Raw genomic sequence first — 27,923 nt, 5'->3', positions numbered from 1 at the left:
GCTGAGGAGACAGTGGGGAGGCGGTGCTGCGTGTTGACTGCGGTTGCCTATCTGTGGGCGAGCGGACAGGCGAGGGAGTGGGCGCTTGGACCGGGCCCGGCGGTCCCCGTGGCTTGCGGCAGTAGAGGGCGCCGCCATATCCCCGCTCTGACCACGCCCCCACATACAGCGTCACAACCCAGCGACCTGGGAGTCCAAGGCGCCGCTTCTCCCGCTTAAAGGGCCAGAACAGACCAAAAATGTCGCAGAAAGACCTCAGAGCCCCAGAGATAAATCTAAGCGACGAAGAAATAGCAAAACTCTCAGACGCACAGTTTAAAACACTGGTCATCAGCTTCCTAACAGATCTGGTTGATTATAGCCACAAATTAGAGAAACATATGAAGGCTAAACTAATTGAAATGAATGGAATTCCACAGAAAACCCATAGAGATGAAAAGGAAACTGGGACTCAAATCAATGAAGTGGCCCAGAAGAAAGCAAATAATGGCCAAACAGAAAAGAGTCAAGGAGCAAGAATTCAAAGAAATGAGGAGAGTCTTAGGAACCTCCAGGACATCTTTAAATGCTCCAATATCCGAATTATAGGGGTACCAGAAGGGGGGAAAGACACAACCACCAGTGGAAAAATTATTTGAACAAATAATAAAAGAAAATTTCCCCAATCTGGCAAAGGAAATAGACTTCCAAGAAATCCAAGAAGCTCAGAGAGTACCAAAAAAGTTGGACTCAAGAAGAAACACACCGGACTTCCGCCAAGATGGAGGTTTAAGGTGGATGTGCCTTGCCTCCTCTCACAACCAAGTTTAAGGACAACTAAATATTAGCATCAGAAAACACAACCAGAACACGGAAAACTGAACTTTTCGGAAGTCCGCAAACAACAAATTCTTCGGCCCGACCGGTAAGGGGCGAAACCGGCGGCGGGTGAGGAGTTACAAAGGAGAACACGATCGACCCGGGCGCGGGCGCGGAATCCAGACTCGCGAATCCAGTCGCACGGGTTCCAAACCCAGGATTGGACCTAGTGAGCAGCCCACCGGGTGAGCGACTACGGAGGAGTCAGCGGGGAGGCGGTGGTAGCGAGTTGACTGTGGGTGCCCAGATACGCGCGGGTGAGGGAGTGAGCGGTGGGACCGGCTGCGGCGGCGGTGGCGGCGGCGGCGGCGGCGGCAGCGCCATTTTCCCCGCTCTGACCACGCCCCCACATACAGCGTCACAACCCAGCGACCTGGGACTCCAAGGCGCCGCTTCTCTCACTTAAAGGGCCAGAACAGACCAAAAATGTCGCAGGGGGACCTCAAAGTCCCGGAGATAAATCTAAGTGACGAAGAAATAGCAAATCTCTCAGACGCACAGTTTAAAACACTGGTCGTCAGCTTCCTCACAGATCTGGTGGACTATAGCCACAAATTAGAGAAACATATGAAGGCTAAATTAAGGGAAATGAATGGAATTCCACAGGAAACCCATAGAGATGAAAAAAAAACTGGGACTCAACTCAATGGAGTGAACCAGAAGGAAGAAAAAAATGATCAATCAGAAAGGAATGAAGAAATAAGAACTCAGAAAAATGAGGAGAAGCTTAGGAACTTCCAGGACATCTATAAACGCTCCAATATCCGAATTATAGGGGTACCAGAAGGGGGAAAGACACAACCACCAGTGGAAAAACTATTTGAACAAATAATAAAAGAAAATTTCCCCAATCTGGCAAAGGAAACAGACTTCCAAGAAATCCAAGAAGCCCAGAGAGTACCAAAAAAGTTGGACTCAAGAAGAAACACACCAAGGCATATCATAATTACATTAGCCAAAATTAAAACGAAGGAGAGAATCCTGGAAGCAGCAAGAGCTAAGGGGACAATCACCTACAAAGGAGTCCCCATTAGGCTGTCAGCAGATTTCTCAAAAGAGACCTTACAGGCAAGAAGGGGCTGGAAAGAAATATTCCAAGTCATGAAAACTAAAGACCTACAACCAAGATTGCTCTATCCAGCAAAACTTTCATTTAGAACGGAAGGACAGATAAGGTGCTTCTCAGATAAGACCAAATTCAAGGAGTTCATCATCACCAAGCCCTTATTATATGAAATGTTAAAGGGACTTATCTAAGAAAAAGAAGTTAAAGAAACATGAACAGTGAAAGGACAACAAGCTCACAGTTATTAACAACCACACCTAAAACGAAAGCAAACTAAAAGGACAGCTAGATCAGGAGTGGAAACATAGAAATGAAGATCTCAAGGAGGGTTAGCAACAGGGGTGTAGGAGGAGGAGATTGGGGGAGAAGGTACAGAAAATAAGTAGCATAGACAGTAGATAGAAAATAGATGGGGGGGGTAAGAATAGTATGGGAAATACAGAACCTAAAGGACTTGAGACACATGGACATAAGCTAAAGGGGGAGGTAATGGGGGGGTTGGGGGGGCAGGGTGGAGGGGAATGAAGGGGGGAATAGAACAACTGTAACAGCATAAACAATTCAAAAAAAATAAATAAATTTATTTAATTAAAAAAAAAAAAGAAGAAGAAGAAACACACCAAGGCATATCATAATTACATTAGCCAAAATTAAAATGAAGGAGAGAATCCTAGAAGCAGCAAGAGCTAAGGGGACAATCACCTACAAAGGAGTCCCCATCAGACTGTCAGCAGATTTCTCAAAAGAGACCTTACAGGCAAGAAGGGGCTGGAAAGAAATATTCCAAGTCATGAAAACTAAAGACCTACAACCAAGATTGCTCTATCCAGCAAAACTTTCATTTAGAATGGAAGGGCAGATAAGGTGCTTCTCAGATAAGATCAAATTCAAGGAGTTCATCATCACCAAGCCCTTATTATATGAAATGTTAAAGGGACTTATCTAAGAAAAAGAAGTTAAAGAAACATGAACAGTGAAAGAACAACAAGCTCACAGTTATTAACAACCACACCTAAAACGAAAGCAAACTAAAAGGACAGCTAGATCAGGAGTGGAAACATAGAAATGAAGATCTCAAAAAGGGTTAGCAACAGGGGAGTGGGAGGAGGAGATGGGGGGAGGAGGTACAGAAAATAAGTAGCATAGACAGTAGATAGAAAATAGATGGGGGGGGGGGGGGCAAGACTAGCATGGGAAATATAGAACCTAAAGGACTTGGGACACATGGACATAAACTAAAGGGGGGTAATGGTGGGGATGGGGGGCAGGGTGGAGGGGAATGAAGGGGGGAATAGAACAACTGTAACAGCATAATCAATTTTAAAAAATAAATTTAAAAAAAAATAAATAAATATTAAATTTTATTTAGTTACTTTTCAAGTACATTTTTTTTCTCTTCCCCCCCCCGCCCGGTCTCCCCCCTCCCTCCCATTCCCCCCCCCCCAGTCCTCATCTCTGTGTCTTTCATACTTGTTCCTCAAGGACACATAATAAATCTTAACAAATCCAAAACAATTAAAATCATGTCCAGCATCTTCTTGGATCACAATAGCTTACAACTAGAAATCAACCACACACACACACCTCAAAAATATTCAAATACACGGAAAAAAATAACATGTTATTAAATAACAAATGGGTCAATAATGAAATCAAAAAGCACTTGGGAACAAATGAAAATGAACAAACAACAACCCAAAACCTATGGGACAAGCAAAAGCAATTCTGAGACAGAAGTTCACAGCATTATAGGCCTACCTCAAGAAAATAGAAAAATCTCAACTAAACAACCTAATTCTACAACTAAAAGAACTAGAAAAACAATAAACAAAGCCCAGAGTGATAGAAGGAAAGAAATAATCAAGATCAGAGAAGAAATAAGTGATATAGAGACAAAAAAAAAAAAAAACAATTCAAAAGATCAATGAAACCAGGAGCTGGTTCTTTGAAGAGATAAACAAAAATGATTAACCTTTAACCAGACTCATCAAGAAAAAAAGAAAGACCTAAATTTTTTTTTTAAATCAGAAATGAGGACTTCCGCCAAGATGGCGACGTAGGTGGAGGAACCACCTTGCCTCTGTGCACAGCCAAATCTAAGAACAACTATTTTTAACAACAATCACAACCAAGCAACACGGAAAATCGACAATACGGAGTCCAAAGACAACTAAATGCTCAGCTAAACCGGTAAGAGAAGTGAAACCAGCAGCGGAGCAGGTTAGCAAGAAAAAATTCCCGGGTGGTGCGCGGTGCGCAAGCAGCCGAAGGCGCTGATCACAAGCTAGCTACGGGAGCGCACAGGGAAGAGGCGCAGCGGGCTGTCTCGGTCGGTCGCGCATCTGCTTTCGGATACACCAGTGAGAAGGGAAGCCTGCGTGGGGCAGCAGGCTCGCACAATTCCGATCAGATAAACAAGCCCGGGCGAGTGGTGTGATTGGACGGGCTGGGCTAGCGGAGAGGACCGCCATTGCTCCCTCTCTGACCATGCCCCCACACACAGCGTCACAAACCAGCGACCTGGGTCACCCCATCCTGGTAAACAACTAAGGCTTCGCTCCGCTTACTTAACAGCACGAATAGACCAAAAATGGCTCTAGGACAACTCAGAGCCCCAGAACCCATAGATCTAAGCGATGAAGAAATAGCCAGTCTTTCAGATGCACAGTTCAAAACACTGGTTATCAGGATCCTTACAGAACTGGTTGATTTTAGTCACAAATTAGAGAAACATATGGAAGCTAAACTAATTGAAATGAATGGTAATACAAAGGAAACCAATAGTAATGGAAAGAAAATTGGGACTCAAATCAAGGGAGTAGACCAGAAGGAATAAAAAAATGATCAAACAGAAAAGAATGAAGAAATAAGAATTCAGAAAAATGAGGAGAGGCTTAGGAAACTCCAGGACATCTTTAAACGTTCCAACATCCAAATTATAGGGGTACCAGAAGGGGGAAAGGCACAGCCACCAGTGGAAAACTTATTTGAACAAATAATAAAGGAGAATTTCCCCAATCTGGCAAAGGAAATAGACTTCCAGGAAATCCAGCAAGGATTTCCCAAGAAGAGTCCCAAAGAAGTTGGACCCAAGAAGGAACACACCAAGGCACATCATCATTACATTAGCCAAGATTAAAATGAAGGAGAGAATCCTAGAAGCAGCAAGAGCTAAGGGGACAGTCACCTACAAAGGAGTTCCCATCAGACTTTCAGCTGATTTCTCAAAAGAGACCTTACAGGCAAGAAGGGGCTGGAAAGAGGTATTCCAAGTCATGAAAACCAAAGACCTACAACCAAGATTGCTCTATCCAGCAAAGTTTTCATTTAGAATGGAAGGACAGATAAGGTCCTTCTCAGATAAGACCAAATTCAAGGAGTTCATCATCACCAAGCCCTTATTATATGAAATGTTAAAGGGACTTATCTAAGAAAAAGAAGATAAAAAAGATGAACAGTGAAAGGACAGCAAACTCACAGTTATTAACAACCACACCTAAAACAAAAGCAAACTAAGAGGATCCTAAGCTAGATCAGGAGCAGAACCATAGAAATGAAGATCTCATGGAGGGTTAGCAACAGGGGAGCGGGAGGAGGAGAAGGGGGGAGAAGGTACAGAAAATAAGTAGCATAGACAGTAGATAGAAAATAGATGGGGGGAGGGTAAGAATAGTAGGGGGAATACAGAATCTAAAGAATTTGAGACACGTGTTCATGAACTAAAGGGGGAAATGGTGGGGGAGGGGTATGCAGGGTGGAGGGGAATGGAGGGGGGAATAGAGCAAATGTAATGGCATAATTAATAAAAAAAAATCAGAAATGAAACAGGAGAAGTAACAACAAATACCACCGAAATACAAAGAAATGTATAAAAATACTATTAACTATATGCCAAGAAAGTGGACAACCTGGTTGAAATGCATAAATTCCTAGAAACATACAGTCTTCCAAAACTGAATCAAGAAGAAGCAGAAAACCTAAATAGACAGATAAAAACTAGTGAAATTGAACCAGTAATCACAACACTCCAGGCAAACAGAAGTCCTGGACCACATGGCTTCACAAGTGAATTTTACCAATTGTTCAAAGAACTAACACCTCTCCTTCTCAAACTATTCCAAAAAAATTCAAGAATGAACACTTCCAAACATTTTTTTACAAGGCCAGTATTACCCTAATTTCAAAACCAGGTAAAGACCCAACAAAGAAAGAAAATTACAGGCCAATATCCCCAATGAACATTGATGCTAAAATCCTCAAAAAAATATTAGCAAACTGGATCCAGCCATACATAAAAAAATCATACACCCTGACTAAGCAGGATTTATCTCAGGGATGCAAGGTTGGTACAATATTGGTAAATCAATAAGTGTGATGAATCAAACAAAACAAAAGACAAAATCACATGATCATATCAATAAATGCAGAAAAGCATTTGATAAAATCCCATACTCATTTATGATTAAAAAAAAAAACCCCAGCAAACTGGGAATAGAGGGAACATACCTCAACATAATAAAGGCCGCATACAAAGAACCTACTGCCAACATTATACATGAAAGGCAAAAACTAGAAGCACTTCCCTTAAGATCAGAAAAAAGGCAGGGGTGTCTGCTTTCATGACTCTTACTCAACATAATACTGGAATTCCATACCACAGAGATCAAACAAGAACAAATAAAGGTATCCATATTGGGAAGGAGGAAGTAAAACTGTCTTGTCTGCAGATGACATGATAGTGTACACAGAAAACCCAACAGATTCCACCAAAAAACCTACTCAACCTAGTAAGTGAATTTGGCAAAACAATGAGAAACAAAATCAATATTCAGAAATTGAAGGCATTTTTGTACACCAACAATGAAATATCAGAAACAGAAATCAGGAAAAAAATCCCATTTGACATAGCAACAAGAAAAATAAAGTACCTAGGAATAAACCTAACCAAGGAGATAAAAGACCTGTACTCAGAAAACTATACAACACTGAAGAAAAAAATGGAGGAAGATACCGTAAGTGGGAGCGTATACCATGTTCATGAATTGGAAGAATTAACATCACTAAAATGTCCATGCTACCCCCCCAAAAAAAACCTATAGATTCAATGCAATTCCTATTAAAATACCAATGGCATATTTTACAGATCTAGAACAAATATTCCAAAAATGTATATGGAATCAAAAATGACCCTGATAGCCTCAGCAATCTCGAGAAAGAAGAACAAAGTTAGAGAGATCACAATACCTGATATTAATCTATACTATAAAGCCACTATAATCAAAACAATCAGGTACTGGTGTAAGAACAGATACACAGATTAATGGAGCAGAACAGAGAGCCTGGAAATAACCCACACCTTTATAATCAATTAATATTTGACAAAGGAGGTAAGAGCATACAGTGGGGTAAAAACAACCTCTTCAATAAATAGTGTTGGGAGAACTGGACTGGTATATGAAAAAAAATGAAACTAGAATACCAACTAACACCATATACCAAAATAAACTCAAAATGGATAAAAGACTTAAATGTAAGTTGTGATACCATAAAAATCCTAGAAGAAAACATAGGGAGAGAAATTTCAAATATCTCACATAGCAATATTTTCAAATAGCAATAAATAGCAATAAAATTCAAATAACAATAAATTTCAAATATCTCACATAGCAATATTTTTGCCAATATATCTCCTGGGGCAAGGGAAACAAAGGAAAAAATTTTTAAATGGGACTAGATCAAATTAAAATGCTCTGACAGCTAAAGAAACCACCATCACAATGAAAAGGGAATCCACTGTATGGGAGAATATATTTGCCAACGAAACATCAGACAAGTATTCAATCTCTAAAATACATAAAGAACTTAGAAACTCAACACCATGAATACAAACAATCCAATTAAAAAAATGGGCAAAGGGCTTGAATAAACACTTCTCCAAGGAGGACATACAGAGGGCCCATATACATATGAAAAAATGCTCAACATCACTAGCCATAAGAAAGATGCAAATTAAAACTACAATGAGATATTACCTCATACTTGCCAAAACGGCTATCAATAATAAATCAACAAACAACAAGTGCTAGCAAGGATGTGGAGAAAAGGGAACCCTAGTACACTGTTGATGGGAATGCAGACTGGTGTAGCCACTGTGAAAAACATAAAGTTACCTCAAACAATTAAAAATGGAACTGCCTTTTGACCCCACATTTCCACTACTGGGAATATGTCCTAAGAATGCCAAAACATGAATTCAAAAGAAAATATGCACCCCCAAGTTCACAGCAGCACTATTTACAATACCCAAGATATGGAAACAACCTAAGTACCCATTAGTAGATGAGTGGGTTAAAAATCTGTCATACATTTCACAATGGAATACTACACTGCAGTGTAAAAGAAGGAATTCTTAACTTTTCTGACAGCATGGATAGAACTGGAGACTATTATGCTAAGTGAAATAGGCCACTTGGTGAAAGACAAATACCATATGATCTCATATTTAAGTGGACTCTAATGAACAAAATGAACAAACAAGCAAAACAGAACCAGAGGCATAGAAACACGGATCAGACTAATAGTTGTAAGAGGGGAAGAAAGAGGTAGAGACTGTTTGAAAGGGGAAAGGATTAGTCAAAGAATATACATGAAGGACCAGGGATTTGGACAATGGTGTGTGGACTCACTATGGAAGCAGTGGGTGGACTGAGTGGAGGGGGACAAAGAGGGAAAAACTGGGACAACTGTTTTTATCATAAACAATAAAATACTTAAATTTTTAAAATATATACAGTGGCATTAAAGGAGATAGTAACAATAATTTTTTTACACTTGTAATTTTTAAGTATATTTTATTGATTATGCTATTACAGTTGCCCCATTTTCCCCCCCCAGTGCTCCACTGTGTTCAGTATCTCCCTTCCCTCCAGCAATCCCCCCCCCTTAGCTCGTGCCCATAGGTCATGCATACAGTTCTCTGGCTTCTTCATTTCCTATACTATTCTTAACATTTCCCTGTTTATTTTGTTTTTTTTTAAATCCCCCCTCCCCTGTCTATTTTGTACCCACCAATTAAGTTTCTTAATCTCTAGACCTTTTCCCCCATTCTTCCCCTTTCCCCTCAAAACTGATAATCCACCAAGTGATCTCCATATCTATGATTCTGTTCCTGTTCTGCTTATTTGTTTAGCGTATTTTTGGGTTTTTTTATTCAGTGGTTCACGGTTGTGAGTTTGTTAGTTTCAATCTTCTTTTTTTTCTTAAATAAGTCCCTTTAACATTTTATATAATAAGGACTTGGTGATGATGAACTCCTTCAGTTTTACCTTGTCTGGGAAGCACTTTATCTGCCCTTCAATTCTAAATAATAGCTTTGCTGGATAGAGTAATCTTGATTGTATGTCCTTGCTTTTCATCACTTTGAAAACTTCTTTCCAGTCCCTTCTTGCCTGTAAGGTTTCTTTGGAGAAATCAACTGACAGTCTTATGGGATTTGTAGGTAACTGTCTCCTCTTCTCTTGCTGCTTTTAAGATCTTTTTATCTTTAACCTTTGGCATTTTAATTATGATGTGTCTTGGAGTGGGTTTCTTTGCATCCATCTTGTTTGTGACTGTGCTTCCTGGACTTGTATGTCTATTTCCTTCACAAATTAAGGAAGTTTTCTTTCAGTATTTTTTCAAATAAGTTTTCAATTTCTGGCTTTTCCTCTTTTCTTTCTGGTATCCCTATGATTCAGATGTTGAGACTTAGATAAGTCCCAGAGTCATCTTATTCTCTCTTTTTAAAAAAATTCTCATTTCTTCATTCTGTTCTGGTTGACTGTTTCTTTCTTCCTTATGTTCCAAATCATTTATTTGAACACCAGCTTCCTTCCCTTTACTGGTGGTTCCTTGTGGATTTTTCTTTATTTCATTTAGTGTAGCCTTCATTTCTTCCTTTGTGCTCTTGTTGTACTCAGTGAGTTCTCTGAGCTTCCTTATCACCAGTGTTTTAAACTCTGCATCTGATAGCTTAGCTATCTCCATTTCCTTTAGTCCTTTTTCTGGGATTTTATTCTATTCTTTCATTTAAGCCATATTTCTTTGTCTCCTAAATTTGGCAAAATACCTCCCTGTATTTTTTTCTGTGTATTAGGTAGAGGTGCTTTGACCCCTGTCCTGGCGCACCTATTAAGTTGTATGGGGTGGAGCCTTAGGTATTTGCCAGAACTGGGCAACCTATTTCACTACTTTGTGACTGTACATAGGGAAGGGATCACAGAAGGGACAATGCCACTGCCTGGCTGCTGGAGACTTGCTCAGCACTCACCCCATTTTCAGTCACTTCACACCCTCTCCCGTATATGACTGGTGCCCTTTTTACCTGTTGCCCTGGTGGTGGTTCCCAGAGTGAGTGGGTTTGCAGACATTCTAGGACCATGTAGGCCCTTTAAATGGACTCTCCTGAAAGACCAACAGTTTCTTCCACTGCCCCAAGCCCCACTGGTTTTTACAGCCAGAAGTTATGAGGCTTTATTTCTCAGTGCAGGAACCCTGGGCTGTGTACTCTGGCCTGGGGCTGGGATTACTTGCTCCCCAGGTATCCCTCCTGATATTTATCCACCACACATACATGTAGTACCACCCATTCTTGAAGCAGCTGCCACCGCCGTGCCACCACAACACTGTGTCCTCTCCACCCTGGCTCCTTGTCTCACCCCTCCTACCCATCTGGATGAATATGGCTTCTTTAAATCCTTGGTTGTCAGACTTCCATACAGCTCAATTTTCTGGCAGTTCTGGATGTATTTTGTTTTGAAGTTAGTTTGATCCTTCTTATGGTTGTGCAAGGAAGCAAAGCATGTATACCTACACCTCCATCTTGATGAGACTATATTTGTCATTTTTGAAGCATTTTACAAACATTAAGGGAAGGAGTTAAGCTTTGAAGTTTCACAGCTAAGCAGAAACAAGCCAAAATCTGAGTGGTACTAGGTATACTAGGTTAATTATCTTGTGTTTTTCTTTCATTGTCTTATATTCTTGACTATCTTTTACTGAACTCTCTAGTATTGGGTTGGCCATAAAGTTCATTTGGCTTTTTCCCATAAAATGGCTCTAGTACATAGTTGACTTTAACTTCAATCAAAACAATTTTGTTAGATTGTATTGTGAAAGCTGTCATATCAGTGTGCATTTTTTAAAAAACATCAAAATTGGTGAATTTTTGTGTAGCAATTTTGATATTGAAGATGAAAGAAAATACCATTTTGGCATATTATGCTTTATTATTTCAAGAAAGGTAAAAACTCAACTGAAAACCAAAAAAGGATTTGTGTGGTGTATGGAAAAGGTACTCTGACTGATCAAACATGTCAAAAGTGGTTTGCGAAGTTTCGGCTGTGGATTTCTCTCTGGATGATAGTCTGTGGTCGGACAGACCAGCTGAAGTTGACAGTGATCAAATCAAGACATTAACTGAGAACATTCAATGTTATACCACATGGGAGAGAGTTGGCTGACATACTAAAAATATCCAAATCAACAAAGTTATTGGTGAAAATAAAAAATGTGTCTTTAATGGAAAAAACTAAATGAACTCTTTGGCCAACCTAATACATCTAGGTTGATACAGCTGTTCACCCTTAATGGATCTTTTGGATTCACACTTAGCTCTCTGATGACCCCTAATCATCCTCTCCCCAACCTGACCTCCCCGAAGAATGATAAATCCTCCCTTCCAAAAAGTGTGGTAACATGTATGACTTTTTTAATAACTCCTGTCTTACCTTAACTTTCCCACTATCTCCACTCTCTGCATGCCTCCTTTCAATATTGTGCAGCTCTGGTCCTCAACATCACAAAACAGAAATAGGCTGCAGACTCTATTGAAGAGCAATGGCCTCATGAGTCTGATCAGCACTTCGGTTCCAACTCAAGCATCAATTCTCTCAGTATTTTAGGCAAATTATTTACAAAAATCAAGGAATGGAAACATATAAGAGCTGAAAGGGACCTTCATCCTATTTATTTAAAGGAAAAAAACCTTAAGTGGCTTTCTATGTGCTGGTCCCTATGTTAGACTCAGCCCTTTAACTGTTCACCATCTAATGGAGTCAAGAGCTCATGTCAGACATGAGATGCCTCCCCAGAGGAACATGCAGTAGAGATTATTTGTGAACCCCCTGGTTTACAGATGAAGATACAATAAACTACAGTTGGGAAGATATACTAGTAATAGAAGTCAAAGAGTTTTAAAAATATTAATGCCTCACTGTTGTCATTGCTGTCTTTCTGTGATAGGTGAGACAAATTTTAAATTCTAGTTTAGAAGCAAGGGATAAATCCATTCAGTCATTTATTTTGAAGTCTAGATTCAGGCACTATGCTAGGTGCTAGAAAAACACAAGTGAAAAGACATAATTAAGCCTTCAAGAAGCTCAATCTACTAGGGGTCTAGGCCAAGAAAAGCAACAATTTTAATATTACAGTGGCAAACTCCATTGGTCTGAGATACTAGAAAATATGGGAATAAATGTTACCATGTACCTACAGCACAGACTTAAACACATATATACATATATATACATCAATAACTAAGCTGTCGTATGAACAGACTGACTTTTACTCAAAAAGGAAATCCTGAGGATGAAAGTTGTGACATAAACCATACTATAAACATGAAGAAATGAGAAATTACTCTTCTCTTTGCCAAAATCTAAAACCTAAAATAAGCAATACAAAATATGAGTAAAACTTAGTCTGAATAGAAAAAGTGCCACTAACTTTCAAGGCAGAAATAACTATCCCTACAGCTAAGACAAAACTACACATTGAGAGAATGGTCTGAGTACAAGTAGCTCAAATACCCGAGGAGAAAATATATTATTATTAAAAGTTAATTCCCTTTCCCCAGGTTGATAGACAAATGTTCATCATTATGCATGTACAAAACTAGTCTGAACCACTTTCACTAAAAGACTAACCATCAAAACATCCTTTGGGTCCTCTTTTTTTTTTAAGGGTGTAAAAATCTCTGTAATTTGGTAAAAAGCTTCAGGCTATGCAGCTCTAAGAATTAAACCTTCCAGTAACCATGCTAATTAACTAAAAGAAAAAAAATTGAAAAAGGATATTATTCCCTAGTCCCAAGACAAAAAGTTCTCTACACTTTATGAAAAGTCCCCAAAGACAAAGAACCTGTACCCAGAAAAGAACAAAAAACAAACAAATTTGCTCAATAATTTCAAAATAAGCAGAATTATCTTTCCAGAACAATAACCTCAGAAACAGTTTTGAATTTTTAGATACTTTTTTCCCCTAACAGTAAAGCAATCTGATAAAAGAAATAATAATATAATATTTGAATAACATTTACTTAGGAAACAGCTAACTTGCTTTTTAGGGTCTGATGGGAAAATCATATGCTTCCTTAGTATTTATATTATTGCTTTTACTATACATATACCTAAAAAGTAAAAAAAAATTTTTAAAAGCCAACTACTTAGTCATTTCTCAAATTTAGAAGTTAAAGATTCCCTAATATTTGTATAACCTCTTCCTTCCCATAGAATCATTCCAAAATGAAGAGCTTAAGATTTATGAGCAATAATTACAGTAAGTTTGTCATTCCAAAACTCTGTGTGCCTCAGCTGGTTGACTGACTACTCCTTTTCACGGTAATTTCATGGGTTATCATAACCCAGGTTAGACAACTATACTGAGCAGCTGATCAATTCCAAGCTACCAATTACTATGTGAAATGTCCAAAGCACCTCAGTACTCCTGCAGCAATGTCCCAAGCCGAGCCTTAAGAACAAATCCAGATAGTGGGCCCCATGAGCACCTCGGATCAGAACTATGGGAACAAAAGGGCAACAAAGGGAAAAAAAGGGAGCTTATTGGGGCAGGGGGCGGGGGGGAGCACTGGGAAGGGAGTAAAAAGCAGAAAACTGTAGTTGAAAAATAATTAAATTAAAAAATAAATATTTCATATCATGATATGGAATAAAATTTTCATCTCAACTTAAAAAAAAAGGGAACTTATAGAAGAGGCTCCAACAATGATAATTTATAAAGTGTAATATTACTCGTCTTGTTATCTCTCCCCCCTCCATCCTCCCATACTCTGTCCAGCACCATCTTCTAGCCCTTCTAAATCCCTCCCAGCACCTCTCCTGACCTGTTCCATGCAGCTACCAAACTACTTCTCTACTACCTTTCACTCCAATTCACACGGCAGACAATTAATACATTGTAGTTACCATCTTTTCAAGTCTGTGGCCTAATTCCCTGTTAACCAAGCTTCAGTCTAGACTACTCACCAACTTACCACCATTTACATCCAAATGTTTTCTCTCAATTCTCAATTTTCTTGACCTCCGACTATCACCAGATACCACTGACCACCCTCTCTCCATGTATAAACTCTCTCCTCTGTGGCTTCTGTAACCTTCTTCCAGTTCTTTTCCTACCTCTCTACTCTTCCTTGTCTGCCTTTAGCCCCCTGGCTACAGGTCTGCTATAAACCACAGACTATGATCTTTACTTCTTTCTCTATGTTCTAGCCCAGGTTTCAACTCTTTCATCACCAGCTTTGATTTGCTTCCTAAACATCAGTAACCTGCATCCACTGTCATTAGACATTTTTCCTTGCATTCATTCACCAAATGTCTGTTACATGCTGTTAAGTATGTTAAATGTTAAGTATATCACAATTAATAGGGCTTACAAAGATCATCTCTACCTTCAAGGACCAAAGGTAAGTAAAAAAATGTTTAAAATAATGCAATAACACCTACACAAACATATGGAGATGAGGAAGAACACTAATAATGATAATATAACAATGATTTCCTATATATAGCTTACACACATTATTTGTGTGCATTATTTCAATTAATTCTCATAACAATAAGAGAAAATATAAAACTAAAGGTAAAATCCATTAGGTAATTTAATAGCGGGTTATATAACTAGTAAGTGACTAATCGGACATCTGCAGTCAAATTTGGCTCCAAAATCTATGTTTTCTCTTCAATGTCCAATGAAAAGAAATCTAAATCTGATGAGTAAGGAGAGAAGTCAGCTAGGACACCTATTTCAGATCAGTCAGTACTTCAAGAGAGTGTCTAAAGCCACGGTCAAGGAAAAGATTGCTCAGGGAAGTGACTAACATGAGAAAAAACTTAGGACCTGGATGTCCCAGAAGCCCTCGAACTCAGTAAGTCTAAAAATAAGTTCAGGATTTCTTCAAAGAACTACTACTATATTTCATTAATTCTAAGATACACTTTTTTCAAATGTTAACATTTCTGAATCGTGATGCTGTGTCATGGTTTAAGTGGAATTATTGTTTCCTGTCTCAGAGGTGCATAAATAATAGTGCCTCAGAATTTCTGGTTTCTTAAATTTGATAAAATAAGGTAACTTTCTCCCAAACATAATCTTCAAATTTAAATCCCTTGAATAACCAAAATATGATTTTTAAAATATCTCCTCTATACATCCATTATTTTCCATTTTCCCAGCCATCACTCTAGTTTAAAGATGTATCAGTTGTACACTGGTTAAATACCCTCCTCGCCAGTCTCTGGTCTCCTTGAATCAAGTTTTTCCCTATTTCAAATCATCAAGTGTAGCACCACCACGGATCAATCTTTCAAAACTACCACTGTACTCATGCTTCTCCCCATCTTTAAAATCAGCTTCTCACTGTGCATACGCAAAATCCCAAATTAATTTCAAAGCCTTCCATGATTTTGCCTGAGCTTCCCTTTACAAACTTTCTTGGTTATTAATCAACATAAGCCTTTCACTCCAGCCAAGCTCCTCTGTTCAGTCCTTAAATGCTCTCATCTGTCTATGAACATCACCAGTCCTCCCATCTGAAATACAACCCACCCTGGTGCCATTCAAATCAAATGCAAATATGCTTACTTCAAGCTTTATAATCTCCATGAAATTTCCCTCAATCATTCTAAGCCATGCCCTCTTCTGAAGTTCAGAGCATGTACCCTTCTTAAATACTGCTGTCTTTAACTCTTCATGTGGTATGTATTATTTCCACAGTAAAATTTAAAGAATCAAAGGTACAGAGTATATTTTGCACTTAGTGTGGTTTAGTGGTTAATTACCTTGCCTAAGTCTAACTTTCAACTCCATGACTCTTTCTGTGTGACCTTGGGCAAGTTACTTAACCTCTCTGTGTTTTGGTTTCCTCACTTGTAAAATGGAACCAATAATGGTATGCACCTCAAAGGACTGCTGTGAGAATTAAATAATCATGTAAGATAGTTATTGAGACATAAAAAACTTTATGTGTTCAATGCTATTGTTTTTCTATTAAGAAAAATTACCACATAAGGGTTGGAAATGATACATAAGATTTAGCTATTATTATGGTTATTTAGAATTTTCATGTTCATGGTGCATAAAGAAATAAGTACATAGCATGTACTTAGTACTGACTTGATGGAGAAAGTGAGGAGAGGTCTTCATATGAGAAAAAGGTTTTGAGGAAAGTATCTATTTCCAACTTTCTAAGGAACGACTACAGAAATCTGTCCAAGAATGGCAAGAAATACCTCTCTGGGAATCTACAACAGCTATGCACTCTCAGGGTGAATTAGTAGGAAAATGACAAGAAAAGGCATTACATAGGGAGCAAAGCTATATGCTCTTAGGCCCACACATGCCATGTACACCTGCACTATAGTTTTGTAGCTGAGACTGTCATATGATGCAAACAAAACTCCTTGGTGAGATTAGGATGAACCGGTACTTACTGAGCATGCCTCTGTAATTGAGGTCCATATCCCGGCTCTCTGACCGAACTTTAATAGCATCCAGAATGGCATCAGGAGACAGCAGTCCCGAAGGCCTCACAACATTCAGAAGTTCCGTGAGGCTCATCAGAGGTAAACGCACAGCCTGCATGATTTCAGCATGATTCTCCTTGGAATTGTGCTTACACCAGTTTAACAAGGCTAGGAAAATATCTTTTTCAGGAGCTGCAAACGAATCTCTTAATACGATGTTTAAAAGTGCGGTCTGAAAAGGGTAACAAGAAAACATTCCAGTTATATGGAGCTAACCATGTGCATTATCCAAAAGAACTGCAAGTGTCAGTTGCATGTATACAATTAACTCTTTTTGGCCATTTTCTCTCTATCATGTGCCATGCACTCTCCTGCACATTGTGGCTATAAGAATAGCTGCAGGTATCTTGTACCATTACAGCAAACATCCAGTCTTTCCAACACATCTGCATCCATCTTTAATAAAAATAACTAGAAAAAGAAATGGCAAGATGAGGAGCTAGCTGTTTTTCCATACACGTTCTTTAGGAGAGTGTACATTTATGAGTCAGTAAGATACATCTGGCATTTAAAATCCAAAATCTTTTGTTTGCACTACCATACTTTTGGTTCTCAGATTTTCAGACTAACCTCCAGCAATAGAGTGCAACCCTCAAAGACCTTGCCTCTGGAAATAAAGTAGAAAAATAAAAATCATAGTTTAAATTAAAAACAAGATATGTAGCTTTCTAAATTAGGTGTTCTCATTCAAAATATTCATGAGAAAGGAGAGAATGCAAAAAGGGAAAGGAGAGACAACCACCAAGGTTCAGAGAAAGATTTGAGCAAAATAGTTTTACCCTATTACACAGTGTAAAACACCAAATTATAATGAATGTGGAGCTAGAAAACATACTGGGTTGGTCAAAAAGTTTAGTTTTTTTCCATAAAAGACACATTTTTCATGTTCACAAATAACTTAATTGATTTGGATATCTTGAGTGTGTCGGCTACGTCCTACATTGTATAACTTTGATTGTTGATTAACTTTATTTGATCACTATCAACTCCAACTGGTATACCCAACTGTGGAGCATCATCCAGCAAGAAACCTACAGCATGAAACTTCACAAACCACTTTTAACACATTTGATCAGTCACAGCGCCTTCTCCACAGACTGCACAATTCATTTGTTTCAGATGCATTTTTACCTTTTTTGAAATAATAAAGCATAATTGCCAAAAATGTTGAGTATTTTCTTCCATCTTCAATATTAAAATTGCTACACAAAAACTCACCAATTTTGATAAGTTTTTAAAAAATATTTTATCTTATTTATTATTAGAGAGAGGGGAAGGGAGTGAGTGAAGGAGAGAAACATCGATGTGTGGTTGTCTCTCACATGCCCCCTACTGGAGACCTGGCCCACAACTCAGGCATGTGCTCTGAATGGGAATCGAACCAGTGACCCTTTAGCAGACTGGCACTTAATACATTGAACCACACCAGCCAGGGTATTAAGCTTTTTTTTTAAATGCACGCTAACATGACTGCTGTCACAGTACAATCAAAATTTTTTCGAATTAAGCTAAAGACAACTAAGCACTATGAGAGCCATCTTATGGAAAAAACCAAAAGAACTTTTTGGCCAACCCAACATACACAAAACAGTGACTTAAAGACATCCAATGAGCCCTGGCTGGTGTAGCTCAGTGGATTGAGCGGGGGCCTTCGAACCAGACAATCGCGGTTCGATTCCCAGTCAGGGCACATACTGGGGTTGCAGGCCAGTTCCCTGCAGGTCAGTTCCCAGCAGGGGACGCATGAAAGGCAACCATACATTGATGTTTCTCTCCCTCTCTCCTTCCCTTCCCCTCTAAAGATAAATAAATTATAAAAAAAAAAAGACATCCAATGATACATCCGATCTTCTTTATGAATTTTTTTCTCTCAATATAAGGAGTTATCCTCTTTACCAAAGAAATACAAACTGAAAAAATAGTATGCAATAATACCACAAAGACTGTCATCATTTAACTGTTATCACATTGAAAACAACCACGCAGCATCACAGTCTCTTCAGCACACAGAATTTACCAGCATGAAACTTCCTTAAAAAAAACAGACACAATCTTTCTCTTATATAATCTAGAGTCTCAGTAGCCAAAGGCAGGGTGGCTAGGCAGACAACCCCTTCCACACCTTCAACTTTTATTTTTTATTCTTAGTTCATTGCTGCATTTCTACTGTTCAGATATAAGCAAAACAATGCATGCCTGTAAATTCCTCGTAGACAATGACCCACCTTAGAAAGAGAGAGAAAGCCTTCACTTGAGAGCACCTCCTGAGCATTTCTGTCCATAAACATGCAGCACATGCAAGTTAACTTGGGAAGTGAGTAGAGACTAGCAACATCAAAAGTCATACAGACATTCTGAATGTTAAGTATGGTGCAGAGATACTCGGAAGTAGAATCCTCCAGCTCTGGAAATCCATATTTATGAGCCAGGCTCAGAAAGTCCAGCAGCACCTCCTCCTTCTCATCCGTCAGTGTTGCCCGCCCAGTGTAGATGTATTTAAGTAGCATTGTGAATGCTTCTGCAGTGGTGTCTTGAAGAGGGATTTCTGCTTCGGGCTGAGATTCTCGCATTCCACCATACAGTAATGCTCTGTGTGTCAAACAAGCAATGCATGAGAAAAACCTCAAGTAAGAGTTGCTACAAAATTATGAAATAATGGCTATCAACATCATACAAACAGAAGTTTATACAGTGACATAAAGATTCAGGTAAAGAAATGCATAGTAATCATTTTAAATAGTTCTTTAAAACATTAAGAGAAATCATTTAAAAACTATTTTGAATTGATTTTATAGACAACTAGATTAATGAAATATACTGAAAGCTCAAGATATATAATAGACATTCATTAAATAGAAAGATGAGCCCTTGCTGGTGTAACTTAGTGGACTGAGTGCTAGCGTACAAACCAAAGGGTCACCAGTTCGATTCCTGGTCAGGGCACATGCCTGGGTTGCAGGCCAGGTCCCCAGTAGGGGGTGCATGAGAGGCAACCACACACTGATGTTTCTCTCCCTCTGTTTCTCCCTTCCTTTCTCTAAAAACAAATAAATCTTTTTTAAAAAAGTTCAAAGTGCTCTTTTGAGGGGGACAGTAAAATCAATATAAACATGTTAAAGATCAATAAGACAGTTTTAAAAAGTAAAACTCTATAGAAAAGATATAATCACATAAAAACAACCATAATCAGGTGCCATTCTTCCCTGTTAAACTGACAGAAATTAAAAAGCCTGTTAATATTCAGTGCTGAAAAAGCAATGGAAAAACAGGTTCTCTTATGAACTGCTTTGAGTATAAATGGGCACCCCTTTTTGGAAAGTAATTTAAGTAATATCTGTTCAAATCTAAAATATGAATATCCTTCAACTCAGTAATCTCACTTTTATGACTCAGTTCTAGAGACATAATACCACATGATTTTAAAGATAAGTATATAAGAATATATACTGAAATGATGGAAACATTGGAAAAAATCTTAAATGCCCATCAATAGGAACATGATTGAGAATATTGTGATATACATTACAAAGATTAAGGGAGGTCAATATATGCTGTCTTGGACAGATGTCCATAATATAGTAGGTTAAATTGCAAATCCATATGTGTTGAGTAAAAAAATATACAGCATATACTTATATGTGTATATACATAGATATATGTATAAATAGATATGTCTATTTATATTGAGAAAAATCAGGAAAAATTCTTATTAAGCTGTTAACAATGCTTATCTCTGGGGAATGGGAATAGATGGCTGGGAGGAAAGGGCTTTCACTGTTATTTTATAAATTAAAAATGTAATTGCTAATGAAATTATGGATGACTTAACTTTTTTCTTTCATTACTTGTCAGTTTTAAAAAATCCCCACTTTATTGTTTATCTGCTCATCTAAAAAAATAAAACTAGACAATTCAGTAATGCAATGGATTTGAATTTCTACCTCTTACTCCAGAGAAATTATATGAACCAATTAAACTTTCAATCTATCTGGAAAGAAAGGGCAGCCAGAGGATGACAAGGTAGGAGCACAGAAAAGGAATAGTGAAGAGTGAGAAAGAAAACTTGTAAAAGTGAGAGCAAGAGAACAAGGGGGCAAAAGGAATTTCCCCCTGCTCCTAACATTCTGACAGCAGGTTTAGCATTTCAGGGTCCCCCACACACACCTGCCAGGAACTTTTCTCACCCTCCCCGAGGATCAGAAAAATAAGTAAAACCATCCAGCAAAAGATTCACAAATATCCTGAAGAGGTATTCACGAATACCTCTTCACTAGGTATACTCTGCCTAAAAACATCCTTGAAGGTTTCAGCTAATCCAGAGAATATCCAACCACAACTTTAAAATCACTAGATTAAAAATACCTTCCTGGGAAGATCTCACCAAGACTCACTCCAGTGGGACCTATGATATTTACATGAATTCTCAATGCTTTAAAAGTGGTTTTGATGGAGCTCCCTTGAGACCCTAAATATGAATCCCCAACTTGTGGGAAGTTCCCTCCTGTCCTTCTCCAGGAATTGACAGGCTCTATGACAACTCTTAGTAAAGCCTCTCCTGACTACTGACAGTTAACTCACCTTCACAAAGGAACGGTGTCAGCAATGAGAATTTAAGATAGCACTGATAATGACTCTCAGTTTAGCCTCACGAGGTATCAGATAGTTGTGGATATTAAGGTTCAATATCCACAAACAGGCATCAAGAACAAGGTCAATAAGTAAAGGAGTATATTCCATTCATTTAATATGGTCTTCATTTTTTTTAAGTATTTGAGTTTCTTTTAAGAATATGTTTATCACCTAAAAGATACCCACTTGTAATTATGGTTGTCTCAAATTATTTTTGAAAGAGGATAGGTGTAAACTATTAACAAATATTAAACATAAAGCTGAAACATTCTGACTTAACAAAGAAAGGATTCTTCATAAAACACTTTAATAGTAATAAGCAGACCAAAAGTAAGAAATGGAACAGAAACATGAAAGGAAAACTGTGCAGAGGACAGAAGCTGGTAACAAATAATGACTAGACCAAGGCCATTAGCAAGAGGAATAGGAGGTATTAGCAAGAACTCTAATAGGCTCTTTTCTTTTCTAGGCTCCTCACTTCATCTACCTCTTCCTTACATCTGCAGTGGCACTTCATATGTACAAGATGGAATGTTCTAAAATATGGTATAAAATACTATAAAAGTTCTTGTTAAGTAGTAAATATTCCTAAGAGACACACTTTACTATGTGACTCTAGGTGTTCCCGTGACATTGTTTCAATTACTTCTGACTATAAAACTCAGACCTCAGTTTTCACAGAAGGTAACTGAATTTTTCTCTAAGCCATCAGTATCTCAAACTGAGATATCAAGTTTCCCAGGGAAATCAATGATTTTATATATAGAGATCAATGGATTTATCAAAGATAAATTTTCACTCAGTGATGATTCCCTTATAACTAACATTAGCTATAATGCAGAGTAATCAGAGCTCACTTTAACATTTGTAACCCTGGAAATTAAGCATTTGAGTACCAAAAAATAGCTACATATAAACACAAGTTTTATATTAATTAAATACATATTTTGTTTAGTTTTAGTTCTAGGGTAACTGTGAAACAGTCTCAGTAAGTACTTAAGTTTCCTTTAATTTGGGGCATCAAATTGCTCATCTTAAGTAAGGTACATCTGTTGGGCTGCCTACAGGTCCTGGATGTCAACCGTCTGAAACTAGGAGGTACTCATGTACATTAGCAAGTCCAGAGGGTCGTCTGTCTATACCAGAAGCCTATCTGCCAATTAGTAATCGATGCTGAGGAGAAGGTGAGGACAACAAAAATTCAGCCTAAGAAATAAATATTCTTGAGATCTTGAAAATTGATAGATTGGGTACAGTCTAGCCCAAGGAGCCTTCTAACCCAATCATTCTAAGATGGCTCCCAAAGAAAAGGCAATTTTCAAAAAATTACAAAAACTTACTACAAAGATGAAATTCTAATAGATGTTGAAGTCAAGGATTGCTAGTATTTATTGTTATGCTTTATTACTTTTTATAGACTAAAAAAATACCAACGCTTCCACAAGTTAACTTGAATCTTCAAAAAGTATTACAGACTTACCGAAAATATTGGCACCTCGCTGCTAAAATTACCCGGTGGGCAGGAAAACGTTTCTTTTCCACAACAAATGTGACATCACCATATTCTTCCCCAATCAACAAGGCACCAATATGTTCAGACAAAATGTGCACATGGTCAATTTCCCCCACTGCAGTGAAGGGGCGAAGAGGGTGGCTGTTACTCATCTTGTAGAACAGATAACAGCTGCTGATCTAGTTTAAAGAAGAGATGAGAGTTAGTGGTGGGAGGGGAGTACACATAGAAAATCACATACCATAAACACAGCTAAGTAAAATTTAAGACTACTTTAAAACACTCATATAAGAAGAATTTCATCCTTACTGGTATCTTTATCACCCATTTATTCTGAGAAGCAATTCAGCCTGCTTCCATTAACTCTACTACATTCACTGCCCTAGCACACTAGGAGAGCAAATATAAAGGCCAGGGTCCTCGAACACTAGCAGCACTTAGAGCTATCCCAATCTAGAATGCTGCACCCAAATACAGGTTCCTTATTTCTCAGTACCTTGGGGAAATAAAGGTCAACTACCAGAAGAACTCCTCTTTTAGCACAGATTTAAATAAGGTAGGGTTATAACTAACTTATACCCAAGAGAAAAGGCATTTGGGCATAGATCTGGACCTAAATCACAAATAGAATAAACTAAATCATCACATTTCAAATACTTTCAGAGGAGAAATTCTGGTCAGAAGCCACCTTAAATATTTTAGGAAAAAAAACCCCTACAATCTTCTGTATTCACAAAAATATCTTGACATTTATTAATAAAATTTTATATCAAGCATCCTAATCCCCCTCAAAAGAAAATAACCCCAAACATTTTTCTCAAGACTGTAACTTCTAGTCCAAATGTTCGGCTCTACTGATCACATTACCTGTGTGTAGCAGGACTTCATTACACTTAATCTCATTTACAGGCACTTCCTTGCTTTTGTTTGCAATGCCCTTCAACAAACATTAACTGAAGATCTAAAAGCTAAAACTTAAAAACTTTACAAGTTAGAAAAGGAAGTCATATGCATCTAAACCTAAAAATTTTTATATTCTTAAATCTCTAATGTACTTACTTGCACATACTGCTTTTTCAGGTATAAGTAACCTATTAAGTAGATGAGAGCCCTCACTAGCATTCAGGTGCTCAAGGTGATATGGCTTACAGCTAAGAGATGAGCCAGCTACCCTCTATTGTGCCAGAGAGTAGGGGAATGGAGCCAGATATGATCTCTCCACTAGCTCTCCACACCTTCTAGAACTCTCCACTTGGACCAGGAAGGATTAAAGGTTAAGTCACTAGTCCTAGTCTTTAAACTTTCACATCCAGATCCACTACTAGCAAAGTGTTAGGAACAGCCTTGCCTGGTTTCAGGAGCTATAGCCTCCCATGGCTAAGGCCGAATGAGCGACCTTCGAAATTCGGACCTTAAGCCACTAAGGAGAAAAACCTTATATCCCTGGCAGGAGCACCACTTCTGTTCCTTTTTCCATCACTGGCCTCTAATGCTTGATCAGTTAGCCAATGACAGAAAGTATATTAAAGACCTGTAGTTAGACGAGATTCCCCCAGGGGGGAACCACCTAAGCCAGGCACGCTCATGTGGAGGCCCCAGGGAAGGACTTGGGGGCTATGGAGAAAGGGGGTGATGGACCCTTGCCCCTAGGCTTTGACGAAGTCTGAGTCCTCAGTCTGTCTTTGAGAAGTCTCTGAGAATTCCTTGGCTGTCTGCCTCCTCTGCCTGACTTAAGCCTGAAAACAATGACTGAGGGTGGTGCAGCCTTGCCTGGAAAGGGCGGGCTCCCCTGGTGATCAGGCCTGAGAAAGAATATGTAAAATCCCGTGAAGCCTGCTTTGCTAAGAATCCTCTTAGTTAAATGATAAAGGCCCAAAGAGGAAATGAGTTTGTTTTCCCAAAGTTTTGTAACCTTTTAGCTGGTAAACCCTGACTCAGAAGAAGCCCTAATAGTTCTTTGTATGCTATCTATGGTTTGATCCTCACTGCCTGACAATGATTAATAAGCTGTACCTGTATTCCTGTGCAACTTAAACCCAATAAAAGCCTGTCTAGGCCAGCACACTCTCCCCTTGAGAGAGTTGCCAGGCCTCAAGAATGTGCTACCCCCTTCAGAGTGTGGCCAAGCCACTCTGAGGTGCTCCCCTCTCGAGGAAGTAGCTGTATGGTCCCTTTTCCTCCTCAGGACTCGGTAGTCTGTGTGAATCTGCCTATATCCCATCCATGACGCCCCAGGCACTGCAAGCTGGTGCACTTCAGCAAAGTATATTAAAGATGGTCTTTATCCCCATAGACTGCAGTGGAAGATCCTCCTGATCCAGGTTTGCCAGTTACCTGCCAGTTACCACCCCCAAGAGAAGGATCAACAGCAAGGACTGTGATGTAGAGGAACATGGAGGATGGCTTAGGCAAACAGACACGACCCCAGGTAAGCTCCTGATCCCGCTATGTCAGGAGCATCAAAGTACCAGCAGCACACTACCCTCATTACCAAGGCAAATACCTTTCCCTCAACTGCAACCTCCACTGGAAAGCCCTAAAAATGGAATCATCTCGTCACCTGTGTGTGAAGTGCGAGAACGACAGCTTAAGAGGATCAACTTAAGGAGTGTCAGCAAATCATGTGTAAATCAATCATTTAATGTATGATACCACAGTCTAACATAGGAGTTGGCAAACTTTCTGCAAAGGGTCAGATAGTAAATATTTTTGGGTTTTGTAAGCTGTACAGTCTATATTACAATATTATTCAACTAAAAGCAGCCACAAACAGTAATTACATAAATGACTGTGGCTATGTCCCAATGAAACTATTTACAGGAAAAGGGTGGACTTAACCTTCAGGCCACAGTCTCCTCCAGCAGGTTTGCCAACCCCTGCTGTAACATATGATCAAGGTTTGACTGTGACCTAGACAGAGGTTCAAATTGTTCTGATTTTTTTGTTTTGATTTCTGGCTAGGTTACCCAACCAATGTTCAAAACAACATAGTTATTTCCTATACCAACCATGAAATTCTGAAAGCAACTCATACCTGGTTTCAAAATCCCATTTCTCCTCAACATAAATTTTGCCATCACCATCCAATGTTTCAGTGATAGTGCATGACTCTGAATTAAACTGGTGCTTTCCTGGCTGAAAAAATGCAATGAATACACAGGCATACCTCAGTTTCAGACCATGGCAATAAAGTGAGTATAGCAATAAAATAAATTGTAATCTGTTTCCTGGTGGAGGTTCTTGACTTCAGTTTGTAAAAAATGCAACATCTGTGAAGTGCAATAAAGATAAGTGTAATAAAATGAAGTATGCTTAACAGTGAAGATATTCTGTTATAACACTCTCTTATGAGTAAGATTCAAATAATTAACTAAATGATTCTTTTTTTTAACAACTGATAGTTAATTTATCTAAAAGGTTGATTAAAGCATCTACAAATAATGACTTCAACCTCGACTCCTGGCTCAATAGTGATGGATGTAATCTGCTTAATAATCTCAGAAGGGCTGTGCAAGTTAATGAGGCTCCTGTGAATCCTCATCTAAAACAGATCCCAAGTCTTAGAACCCTCCACACAGTGAGTTTTTCTTGTGATGATTCTCAGAGTGTTGGTAGGCATCTGAGCTGGTCCTTTCACTTTGTGATCCTTTTCCCTTGTGCCTCTGATCAAGTCAGCACACACATTCTCCAAAAACTTTATAGTGCATCCAGTTAGAATAATTGTAATCTGGTGAAATCACCACCTCTGGTGCCATGGGTGTCTTTCCAGTATCTTTAAAAGCCATCACTGCAGCGTGGCTTCCTGACCAACTTGTTCTCTGGTAAGAGTGAACAGAGGTGAGTCAAAAACAGGAGCGGGTAGGGCAGCACTTAGCTGCAGCTGCAACTGTGTCTTCCCCCAAAAGGGACTAAATGACTCTTGATACAAAATAACTGGTTTTTGGTTAACTAGCTGAAAAGTAAATTTATAATTCTTCAACTAATATACAATGAACATTAATGCTACATATGTAAATATCATCTAGTAGGTTCTCTAGATCTGTAGTTCTTAGTAGTACAATTTAATTTACTAGATGTGTACTTTAATTATGCTTTTCCAATTAGAGACATAAAGCTAATATTGCCAAGTATTAAAATGGCCACTTAGTATGGAATAAACACAAATTTTATTGGCATATAGAAAAAAATTTTTAAGATCTTATTTATTTATCTTTAGAGGGTAAGGGAAGGAGAGAGGGAGAGAAATATCGATGTATGGTTGCCTCTTGTGCATCCCCTGCTGGGAACTGGCCTGCAACCCAGGAATGTGCCCTGACTGGGAATCAAACTGCGATCATTTGGTTCACAGGCCAGCGCTCAATCCACTGAGCTATGCCAGGCAAGGCATTAGAAAAAAAATTTTTATTGTTCAAGTACAGTTGTCTCCATTTTCACCCCAACTTGGCCCCCCACCCAACCCATTCTCCCGCCTCCCACCCTTGAACCTACCCCCTTTGGCTTTGTCCATATATCCTTTATATATGTTCCTTGATGGACCTTTCCCTATTTTGCCCCATTATCCCTCTCTTGCCTCCTCTCTGGTTACTGTCAGTTTGTTCTTTATTTCAGTGTTTCTGGTTATATTTTGCTTGCTTATTTGTTTTGTTGATTAGGTTCCACTTGTAGGTGAGATCATATGGTATTTGCCTTTCATTGCCTGGCTTACTTCACTAGCACAATGCTCTCCAGAAACAGTATATAATTTCCTCAGAAAACTAAAAATGGAACTGCCTTTTGACCCAGCAATACCACTGCTGGGATTATACCCTAAGAACCCTGAAAGACCAATTCAAAAAAACCTATGCACCCCAATGTTCAGAGCAGCTCAATTTACAATAGCCAAGTGCTGGAAGCAACCTAGGTGCCCATCAGTAAATGAATGGATCAAAAAACTATGGTACATTTACACAATGGAATTCTATGCAGCAGAAAGAAAGAAGGAGCTCTTACCCTTCACAAC

At 38.7% G+C, this 27,923-nt stretch overlaps 1 protein-coding gene across 2 annotated transcripts in view; it reads right to left on the bottom strand.

The window, feature by feature from the left end:
* The window catches only part of BTBD9 (BTB domain containing 9), a 463,365-nt gene that overhangs the window by 389,503 nt on the left and 45,939 nt on the right, over nt 1–27,923 (bottom strand). For both annotated transcript variants that reach the window (XM_037146205.2, XM_053671066.1), the window contains exons 2-4: nt 22,892–23,103; nt 19,008–19,371; nt 16,690–16,954 (exon numbers count right to left, since the gene is read on the bottom strand). In XM_037146205.2, the coding sequence (XP_037002100.1) occupies nt 16,690–16,954; nt 19,008–19,371; nt 22,892–23,076 (814 nt within the window). In that variant the 5' untranslated portion in view covers nt 23,077–23,103. The remainder of the gene's footprint in view (nt 1–16,689; nt 16,955–19,007; nt 19,372–22,891; nt 23,104–27,923) is intronic.

This window comes from Artibeus jamaicensis, unplaced genomic scaffold, assembly GCF_021234435.1.
Source record: "Artibeus jamaicensis isolate MK-2021 breed Jamaican fruit bat unplaced genomic scaffold, CSHL_Jam_final contig_1803, whole genome shotgun sequence".
In the NCBI taxonomy this organism is placed as follows: domain Eukaryota; kingdom Metazoa; phylum Chordata; class Mammalia; order Chiroptera; family Phyllostomidae; genus Artibeus; species Artibeus jamaicensis.
Note: the sequence above shows the minus strand (reverse complement) of the source record. Positions and strands in the feature narration are given on the sequence as shown.